Below are 11,111 nucleotides of genomic sequence, written 5' to 3'. Positions count from 1 at the left end.
CACCATGGATTATGCCATAGATTTAGCAAACATGACTCACGAGAGGTGTTCGACTACTTGATTAGTTCCTAAATTTAGGCACTACTTTGCATTCCAATTTTTGAAAGCACATGTGGCCGACAACTTGATCAATGCAACAAATTTTTGGCAATGCACGTGCACGTGATCGCTCGAGTTCCTATAGTTTGTAACTTGTGCAACCTCAATGTTCACCATGTATACGACATGTGCAATATGTGTGTAATGTGTGCAAACACAACGTGTGAGGTAAAGTGTGATACATGAAAATAGAGATTAAAGATAGATAGATAGATTAAATATTGATAAAAAAAACTCATGGTCATTTAAAGATACATTGACAACTAATGTTCGATAAAAGACACTAGCATTGATCCCAATATGTCAAATGCAATCTAAAGCTACAAAATGTTAATCGTGAGATGTTCAACGTTGATGTAGAGGTTACTACTATTTCTTTCAAGAATGAAAGATAGGGATTAATTGTGAGGTACTATTTGTTAATCTTGAATATATTGAACATTTCGAGATATTTTCATGTTTCGAGAAATAAGTAATCAATATTGTCAAAACATTAAAAACATCCTAACATTGAAAACAAAAAAATAATGGAAATTAGAATACTAACTTTTTCATACTTTTTGCTTTCTTGGATTGGTAATGGAAATGTTTGTTAATCTTTTAAGGAACTTGAAACAACCATAGAGAGAGAGAGAGAGTGGTGGACTAGGGTTCTGGATGCATGATGGCAGTCTCATATTCCGTTTCGTGCTAAGGTGTTTCTTTGGCGTGTGATTGTTGGTGGGTTGCCATTGGCGATGGCTTTAAAACGGCGAAACATTTCAAATGGGACATGTTTTTTTTTGCGCGGTGGTTGAGGAAGATGCCAGACATAGGTTTATTACATGTCCGGTTGCTAAACCCATTTGGGTGGTTATATCACAAATTTGGGCATCGATAACAGGCAATATTTTGTTACCTTTTAACTGGCTTTTTATTGATGACGATAAAGGCATGCCTGCACCATCATATAAGATCGTGTTTGACTACCTTAGGTATTGGGGGATGTGGTTTAATTGGACCATGAGAAATGGGTTCTTGTTTGATGGACTTCATGGGGTAACACAACAACTTCGTAGGATGAAAGGGAAATTGATGTGGCAATTTTCGCAATTATGTTCTTTGGGGACATTGTCCCGAGAGGAGATAGAGGTATGCCATCTAGTTTTGCAACACTTGAGAGGGTTTCCCATGCATCATCACTACTCATGATGTAGTGAAGATAGCGAGGGTTGTATTATCATCTTGTTTTAATAACAAAACATTGATTTATGAAAAAAAGAAAGAGAAAAGAGAGAGAGAGAGCGAGAGAAGTTTGATCCCGGAACTCTGGTACTAAATGTTACCAAAAATGCTACTGATGAGCAAATAGTGAAAATATTAGTTCGAGGTGTTTAACTACATCAACCATCCATTGGCAAAAGACGAGAGACAAATATAACACCCCAAGAAACATCCCATGCCACAAAATATGGTCATCATATTATACCCTGGAGTCAAAATGAATGTCCCGATGATAGGGATAGCAAGTTAACTTTGTATATCTAAGCTCATTAGGATCTCATATTGACACATGTTCCATGTGTCACGTATACTTGAGGGTTTGTAGTGAGTTAAGGATAACTAGTTTCCCATATATCTTGCGTTATCTCATTATAATTGCCTTATGATTGGTCTTGTAGGCTATGCTCATAACAACGACTGTGTTTGCAATGGAATTAGAGCACCTTGCAAGAAATGAAGTGTGCAAGGAAGAACCATGATGTGTATGGGAAAAGGATGTTCAACTCCCATTTGTCACTGGCAATGAAGCACAATGGCTTTGAACTCCAAGTCTTCACGATCATAGTTAGAACACCATTGTATCGAGAAATAACTTGGCATTTTACACAAGACGAAACATAAAAATGTGATACTACTTTACGTCACATCACATTGCGAAAATTTGGATCACTCTCGTGAAAGTGCACATAACACATACACTTATGAAGGCCCTACATGCTATTAACTTCCATCCTTCTTATGAGTTGATGTCCATCATAGATCTACTTACTCGCCAATCGGTATTCATCAATGTGGGTTGCAAACTAGTTACATATGCCAAGTTACTAACCCATAAGTCATAGGAACTCAAGAATAGGACACGCTTATAACGTGGGTCTATATGCTCATACATTTACAAGTTTTGAGCACGTGTGTTTATGTGGACGTTGCGACCCATTTTGATTTTGAATGGTTAGTTGATGAGATATTACTAAAAACACGAAATGCTAAGAAAAGGTTGGCCGGGTGGACTACTTTGAGCCCACTAACCTTAGGTACATATGGAGAGAAATTAGGATGACACCCACACCCACACATACATGCTAATGGATGGAGAGGATGCAAAGGTTTTCATTGTCCGATGACACACGCACGCCCACAGATATAAACACATGCTAATTGACGAGACATGGTGGCCGGTGGCCTTGGATCCACATGGACACCCACACACACCCACACATATGGTGGGTGCACCATGAACAATCACACATCCACACATATGGACACCCACACACACCCAAACATATGGTGGGTGCACCATGGACACTCGCACATCCACACATATGGACACCCACACACCCAAACATATGGTGGGTGCACCATGGACACTCACACATCCACACATATGGACACCCACAAACCCACATATGGACACCCACACCCACACCCACACCCACACACACACACACACACACACACACTCTCTCTCTCTCTCTCTGTGCAGTTTGCGCGGCACCGCCGTCTGTGTTTTAGGGTTTCAAAAAGTCTCTTTTCTTCTTCTCCTTCCCCCTCTTCTCCTTCCGCTTCCCCGTTCTTCTGCTTCTTCTTCTTCTTCTCTGCACCTTCTTCTGCTTCTCTGCACTTTCTTCTGCTCCTTCTTCTGCTTCTCTGCACTTTCTTCTGCTTCTTCTGCTTCTTCGTCATCATCATCATGTCTCTCCGACCTACCGCTCGCGCTGAGGTCCGCAAGAAGTCGTACAAGGCATCCGTAGACGCAGATGAGGCGCGGCGCAAGAGGGAGGACAACCTCGTGGAGATAAGGAAGAGCAAGCGCGAGGAAAGCTTGCTGAAGAAGCGCAAAGAAGGGGCTCCTGGTCAGCAACCTATCGCTGGCGTCGTTCCCACGGAGAAGAAGGTGCGTGTAGAAGATGTCTCTCTTCTCACCTGAGCTTAGATAATGATGCAGTGTCCTATTTCTTTTAGTTCAAGATCGATATTTTCCCTTTTAAGTTTTTCCTTCGCGATCCCGATTAGTAATTTTACTCGGATCATTTGATCTTAAGAGGTTGCTGGTTTATTGATATTGTCTGTGTATAGAAACGGCCGTGGATAATTGCGGCGTTTCCATTTAATGTCTCAGTGTTTGTGTCTGCTAATTCACCGAGTGCATTTGCGCTTGTAAAGATTAAACTATTTTTTTTTGTCACATCTTGTGTATTTTGACCTCTTTTACTCAGTATTCAGTTGGTTTCTCTTTTGTGAAGTAGCATTGTTTGTGTTCATAAACTCCAGTCTGTTTCCGTTGGTTCCGAATCGAATCTATATGATGTTTTTGATATTAGCTTTGCTAACGTGTCAGACGTCACGGATACCTTGTCCTTGATTGCAGTTTAAACCAAAGTGAATTGTAGAATGACGCTTTTGGCCTAAAATGATCTGTTTGTCTTCCTTGTCTTTCAATGCATTTTGATTCAAACTTGGACAAATCTTTCTGTGCAACCCTTCTCTTCTCATTTTATGAAGTTGACACCTTTGGAGAATGCTTGGTTGGAAGATTAATGATTTTCTTTACTTCATCGACGTGGTTCAATGACGAAAGTTTGTGAGGCACAACGGTGGATTTTTAATTCCATATCTGTTTGACTGATTCTCTCCTTTGAACTGATCGTGCAGCTCGAAAGTTTGCCGGCCATGGTATCTGGTATTTGGTCAGATGATTTGAATATACAGGTCGAAGCGACACATCAATTCCGTAAACTATTGTCTATAGGCAAGCAATTTTACACGTTTGCTCTCTTGGATTCTTACACTGTCAATGTTTTTCAAGGTTTTTCTGTGTCTTTTTTGTGATGCAGAACGAAATCCTCCAATACAAGAAGTTATTGATGCAGGGGTTGTTCCCCGATTTGTTCAGTTTCTTCTTCGTAATGATTTCCCACAGTTGCAGGTGCTATTATTTATATGAACTTTGGCAGTATAAATAAATGATTCGATGAATGTCAACATGAAGTCATATTGTGAATAAATAAATATGGGTGAATACTAGCAATTAGTTTGATTACTAGTGAATAATATTGTGTATCTTCATGTCTTGGTGACAGTTTGAGGCTGCGTGGGCATTAACTAATATAGCATCAGGAACTTCTGAGCATACTAAGGTTGTTATAGACCATGAAGCAGTTCCCATCTTCGTTCAACTACTTAATTCTCCTGGAGATGATGTTAGAGAACAGGTTGGCTGTCTAATTATGTTTAGTCTATGCCATCTAGTTTATTATACAAGTGACAATATATAAATGATAACATGTAATGCAGGCTGTGTGGGCCTTGGGTAATATTGCTGGTGATTCCCCAAAATGCAGAGATTTGGTTCTGAGTCACAATGCAATGATTCCCTTACTTGCTCAACTTAATGAGAATGCGAAACTATCTATGTTAAGGAATGCAACTTGGACACTTTCTAACTTTTGCCGTGGAAAGCCTCCACCCAATTTCGAGCAGGTATTGTCGTATAGACGTTAGTGATGTCTAACTTGAAGCAATAATATTTTGCTTTAGATGTTAGTATCTTCCTTTTTTGCCTACTGATGTCGTTTTAGATGTACTATGTAAACATCTTACCGTTTTTTGTATAGTTTTAATTTGAAGTAAACGTTACTTCTTTCTTATGAATCAGGCATTAAGTGGCATTATCGTGTTTTTTTTCAACAGACTAAAGTTGCGCTTCCTGCTTTGGCACAACTCATTCATTCTTCCGATGAGGATGTGCTCATAGATGCTTGCTGGGCACTCTCATACCTCTCTGATGGACCGAATGAGAAGATCCAGGCAGTTATAGATGCGGGTGTTTGTCGCAGACTTGTGGAATTGCTTCTGTAAGCTCTTGACCTTGTACAATTTTTTTTTGTTTAGAGCTCAGTTGCATTTCCAATACCTCCACCAACGTGGGTTGTTTCAGACACAGTTCACCATCTGTTCTTGTACCTGCATTAAGGACGGTTGGTAATATTGTTACAGGAGATGATGCACAAACACAGGTAATTTGTTCTTGAACATTTTTTCTTTTTGTCTGTGCTGTTATGAGGTTTGTGTACTCAATTGGCATAATGTTGTGAGTCATGTTTATTTCTTTTGTGTTCTCTTTTTCTGAAACTCTCATAGAAATTGTTGATCACTGACACGATACCCCCTTGTTTGTCTACAGTATATGATCAATAATCAAGTTCTGCCTTGCCTACTGAACTTGCTCTCTCAAACTCATAAGAAGAGTATAAAAAAGGAAGCTTGTTGGACTATATCTAATATAACAGCCGGAAACAAGGAGCAAATCCAGGTAATCTCTACTTAGTTCTGGCCTAGTGTCTGATTCTTGTGATTAATACATTATGTCGATAATGTAAAAATAGCATACTGTGGATGATGTAGGCTGTGATAGATGCAAATATTATCCCGCCTCTGGTAGCATTGTTAACAAATGCAGAATTTGAAATCAAGAAGGAGGCTGCTTGGGCAATCTCAAACACTACTTCTGGTGGAACGCATGATCAGATAAAGTAAAAATGCTCTTCTCATGATTTGTATGTGTTTTAATGGTGTTTGTCAACAGTACTTCTGACAAATCAAACCTTACTGTTTATAGGTACCTTGTAAACCAAGGTTGTATCAAACCACTTTGTGATCTTCTAACTTCCTCGGATGCACGCATCATCACAGTTTGCCTGGAGGGCCTGGAGAATATACTGAAGGTTGGTGAAGCAGAGAAGGATCTTGGAAATACAGGTGGTGTTAATCTATATGCCCAATACATTGATGAGGCAGAAGGCCTTGAAAAGATTGAGAGTTTGCAAATGCATGATAATAATGATGTTTATGAAAAGGCGGTTAAACTCTTGGAGACATATTGGGCTGAAGAAGAAGACCAAACTCCAACAATTGAATCTAGCCAACCCACATTTAACTTTGGTAATCAGAATGTCCCAACTGGAGGTTTTAGCTTCGCCTAAATTATTAGCATTGTGTTAGAGGTATATATCTCACCTTTGTTTTCCTATTTGAGAGCATCTCAGATATTTTGCTTATTGGCCTAAAGAGTAGTCCTTAAGCATCTTGTTGAGATGGGTGTTAATCGTGACAGAAAGGGAATTCTCTTATAACTGATTCTTTTTTCTTCACGGTTCGTAGCAATTTTCTACACTACTTATACCAGCATATGGTGACTAGTTGTGATTTTGTAATGCATTTTGTAATGCATCCAAGAGTTATAGCTGTGATAAAGGGCATTGAAGAGTTGCATCTTCCTTTTTCCTTTTCTTCCTGTTTTCTTTTCAGGTTTAGTTAGGTTTTTAACATTTAGCAGTTTCTGATGCCTGGATGTGGCAAAATATCACGAGTTTGTATAGCTATGTAGTATGTAATGCTGCATAAGTTGTGGCCTTGAAAGCATCAGAGGGCCTTATTTTGTTCTGTTGCGTAAAAATTTATAACCTGGATTTTAACATTTAGCACTCTTTACTTTAATATAGTCATGCGATTAGTGAGAAAGCGTTCAAAGTTTCTATTTTATTGTTCATATCAAACAATTGTATTTTACTGCTCGGATGCAATTTACAGTTCAATATTTTGCTTTTCTCCTTGTTTGCTTTTGTAGTATAGGCCAGTTTTATTTCATTAGCAACTTATCTCTAGATGTGGCAAAACATGTTATAAGCTGTGGTTGGTGTAACTATATATAGTATAGAACCATGTATAAGCTTATGGCCCTCAAAGCATTAGACTTTCGTGTTCTGTTGGATAAAATTTTGCACCACGATTTTAACTATAGCTATTCCGCGACTAGTTATCGTGGTTATTGCTACAAAGTTTTAAACATTTAGTTCTGTTTGTTTAGGAAATTGAATCTACCATCAGCCTAATTTTATCCAATGGGATCGTTATTTGTCATTGTGCTTTGGCACTGTGTAAATGTTCTGTATCTGGGTATATGTTCGTATGGTTCATTTCATCAGATGGAAAGTTAGTATGTCATTCTCTCTGTAAAAACTTGTGCGTGAAAGTTTTATGTCTAGTTATATATGTTAATTATGTTTCGTCATGTGTGTTTTTTGTTTGCCATTTGTTAGTTATATATTATTGTCATGTTTGCTCCATTCAAATGGTGCATGTGATCTATCTATTTCTTAGTCATAGCGGTAGCCTTACATGTAACAATGTGGTGAGCTTCTAGTAGTTGATATAGCTACCTACTTTCAAGTGCATATACACTGCGAGAATTTAGTCATGACCCATCCTATGCTGTCACCTTCTCTAAAGATAAAGAAGAGTGAGCCAGCCTCTTAAGCGGATGCCAGGTTTTATTTTATGCTTATCATACCTTATTCCAATTACTTTGAAATATTGTTCAACAGGTCGCCCTTATTGGCCTTATTGTTGCTTCTGATTACTGATTCTGATTACTTAGAAACGTTGTTCAAGAAGCTCACCCTTGTAGGCATTGTGGTTGATACTCCTCAGTGCCTACATCACTAGAATAATTTCTCACTACCTGCACTGTATGTAACATATGTACCTTCATCTGATGTCTCACCTCATACTCACTCATAAGCCAAAGTAGAGGAGTGAATAGCTCAAGTGGATTATAAGGTAGACGCAATGCCAATTTCCTAGATCTAGTTGATCATTAGGATTTTTGCAGGTATGTGCAGCTGGAGGAATTACATTAGGTTTAGTTTACATAGCAGGGTTGATTTTGCTGGATGGCTAGTAACTTTGTGCTTGCAAGCTGAGCTTCAGCACCTATAGACGTGTCTTTGAAATTGCTTCACAATTTCAGTTGAACAGATTTGAGAGCACGCAAAAGAGTATTGCCTACACTGAATGTGCACAGAACCATGGTGGGTCTGTAATGTTGAATTGGAATATGCATGAATCACTTTATATTTGTGAGCAGCAAGACAAATAAAGTCTATAACAATTGTATTTGATATGTAGACGTCTAATATACTATATGCCTGCACTTTGTTCCATAAACACTGAGTAAGCAACCGAATGCCTTTAGACAGCAGAAGTTTGATTAGATACTGTCTTACAGACAGACTTTTTCTTATCAACCTTAGCTATAGATTGTTATCTATATAATCACAAAAGCAAACGATATCCCAATGGAAGTTAACTTAATTCAAGCACAATCTAAGACCACATTACAGTTAATAGCAAGTTTGGGCATCAATAAAAGCTTAGTCATTCAAGTGGGGATATGAACCTACATTATAGACCAGCTAAATGACTTAACTCATAGAACAAAAAATATGCACGAGTCAAAAAAACATTAAAGAAGATAAAAACTTTCCTTTCACATTAATATCTCGTACATGTTTGCTCAATGTAAAAATAAGAGCAATTGCTTGAATCTATGGCTATTAATCATCTCATCAAAACAAGAAACACAAATAAGACTCCTAAAAAACAACACCAGAATCCTTCAGAGAATAGCATGTTGCAATGCAATGCCCTGGTGCTGATTCATCTGCTAAAGAGAAAGTCAGAAGAAGACAAAGTAAGCACAACAATAACCATCTTACAATGACAAAAACAGACTGAAATATTGTAAGCTTACGTAAGGTTCGATTAAGATCTACTTTTCAGATGAATTTGGACCTCTTTTCTTCCCAAAACCAACCACTACCACAAGAAAAAATTGGGTTAAGATGATTAAGAAGTTAATAAAAGCAAAACAACAAACAAAATCTGACTTCAAAGTGAAAGATACATGATCTGTGTGCTGAGTGCATGACATAAACACGATGATAGTAAAAATAACTCCACTTATGATGTCTTACCTGCTGTTACAAATCGACGGTTATATTGAATTCTCTTGTATGCACGGCCCTTTGGCCTCTTCTTCTTCTCCTGCTTTGCCACTTTAGGGGTCTGTCCCCTCACTTTGCCTGCACGTGCCAATGAGCCGTGAACCTTACCTGAAAAAAATCACAAAGAAAAGAGCAGATTAATCACACTCTTTCTCATGTGTATATATATTCGCTATCTCTTTGTGTTATTCCAGATATAATCTCATTCTCGTTCTTCACACATCAATAATAATCAATTAGAAACAGATACGAGTTACAGAAGCGAGAAATGTTATCTCCTTTCATATCAAACCATTAGAAAACCACAATTGGAGCTTAATCCTGGAAAAGATAGAAAATCGGCTCTCTTAAGAAACACGATTTGGGAGCTAACATGCGGGTATCTTACTTCAATTTAAAAATGGCACAAACTTAGCTGAGAATTTTCAACTTCCAATTTAATCACAACTGAGCATTGATCAAACAGCGAGTTCGACCAGAAACAGAAGAGCTCCTGAATCGGTAACTTATCTGGCAGACAAAACAAAAATATAGCGATTCCCCTCGATATGAGAATGAGGAAGAAACTCTAAAAGATAGACTTTCTCTTCAATGATGCGACCAAGAAGAGGTATGGATCTGGCAGACAACCTCTCTTCTGCCAACCTCTCCTTTAATATTAAAAGGAACAAGTAACAAAGACAGTTTTTTCTTCTATACAACATGAATTGTACTTCAGATATGATGCATCGAGAAGATCGACAGAACACTTTTCTTTTCCATTCGGACATTCCATTCATTAGGACTAGAGAACAACCTTGGTCAAAAATCCGAGACAGAGAGAGTCTCAAAGACATCGGAAACACGGTCAAAATCCTACCTTCTGGTAATAAGTATAGAAAATTTCCGTCTGCATCAGAGGAGAAGAGGGCGGCGAGAGGGCTCTTTAAAACAGAGAAACGAAGGGAAGCGGTGAGCAGAGGAAGCTCAGAGAGAAAACGACAGGAGGCTTACCCATGGCGTAGACCGAGAGTGACTTGTGCTGCCTGCCGAACAGGGGAGGAGAAGCTTGAGAGGAAGGAATAGAGGTAGTAGCAGTAGCAGACTGCAGTAGAAGTGGAAGGAGAAACAGAGGATTAGGGTTTGAATGGGCGGGTGGTTCATTTGGGGGTGTTATTGGGCCCTTTCATACCTTCACTTCATACCCCTTCATCTTGGAACTGGAACTTGAAAGCCAATTGGGTCGGGTCGGGATCAGGATCGCATGTGGATTTTCCTCTGTCTCGCCTCCTCGTTCTATTCCATTTCATGCCCGAGTATTTCGATAACTTGTCACCCACACTCACTGTATCCGATTCCTCACTTAATAACAAAACAAAACAGACGGGGGCCCGGGCTCACACGAAGCTCATCATGTGCGCGAGCAACCCCTCAATCTATGCACGTACAAGCTTTCGTCATTTTGTAGAATCGAAGTGTCTCGTGCATTGACTTGCTTCATGATAGGCTTTCTGATCTTTTTTGCAGCGTTTGCTACAACACCCTTAGCTCCGTCACACGTAAACCATCACGCCATCCTGATCTAGGGCTCTTCGAAGAAACAAAATATAGACCGACAGTCCATCTTGATTATGCATATGAACCTTTTGATGTTAGATTCAGTGACATCGATTGTGGATGATTCTCATGATCAAGGAGACGATCCTCCTACACATTCACAAAAACCAAACTTTAAGGAAAGAGAGAAGAATGGTGAGCACTAGGGGACAAACAACCAATGAACTATCATAGAGGAAACCATGGTTTGTTCATGTATTCAACAATGTTTGTACATCTCAGACATTGGTTTGAGTACTCAAGTGACAACTTTGGCAACCGAATCTTGAGAACCTTCCTCCTAGTTATTTTCCATTTTTCTACTTGTAA

General features: G+C 38.9%; 2 protein-coding genes across 2 annotated transcripts; one reads left to right on the top strand and one right to left on the bottom strand.

Moving 5' to 3' along the window:
• Window positions 1-2,964: 2,964 nt before the first annotated feature.
• On the top strand, window positions 2,965-6,842 carry LOC147868804 (importin subunit alpha-1-like). The gene is made up of 10 exons (XM_087323537.1): window positions 2,965-3,256; window positions 4,015-4,111; window positions 4,197-4,288; window positions 4,443-4,574; window positions 4,657-4,842; window positions 5,053-5,216; window positions 5,300-5,378; window positions 5,546-5,674; window positions 5,767-5,894; window positions 5,981-6,842. Exons 1-10 carry the CDS (start codon window positions 3,053-3,055, stop codon window positions 6,342-6,344), a joined length of 1,575 nt encoding a protein of 524 aa, XP_087179663.1. The 5' UTR covers window positions 2,965-3,052; the 3' UTR covers window positions 6,345-6,842.
• Window positions 6,843-8,670: 1,828 nt separating this feature from the next.
• Window positions 8,671-10,329, bottom strand: LOC147868803 (small ribosomal subunit protein eS30z/eS30y/eS30x). The gene is made up of 4 exons (XM_087323526.1): window positions 10,200-10,329; window positions 9,177-9,314; window positions 8,954-9,018; window positions 8,671-8,863 (listed from the first exon to the last, which is right to left on the bottom strand). The coding sequence occupies exons 1-3, from the start codon at window positions 10,201-10,203 to the stop codon at window positions 8,972-8,974; spliced, it is 189 nt and encodes a 62-aa protein (XP_087179652.1). The 5' UTR covers window positions 10,204-10,329; the 3' UTR covers window positions 8,671-8,863; window positions 8,954-8,971.
• Between the last annotated feature and the right edge of the window lie 782 nt (window positions 10,330-11,111).

The sequence above is a fragment of the Azolla caroliniana genome, unplaced genomic scaffold, assembly GCF_043228905.1.
Source record: "Azolla caroliniana isolate FFs.n. ecotype wild unplaced genomic scaffold, voAzoCaro1.0.p SCAF_1, whole genome shotgun sequence".
NCBI lineage: Eukaryota > Viridiplantae > Streptophyta > Polypodiopsida > Salviniales > Salviniaceae > Azolla > Azolla caroliniana.
Note: the sequence above shows the minus strand (reverse complement) of the source record. Positions and strands in the feature narration are given on the sequence as shown.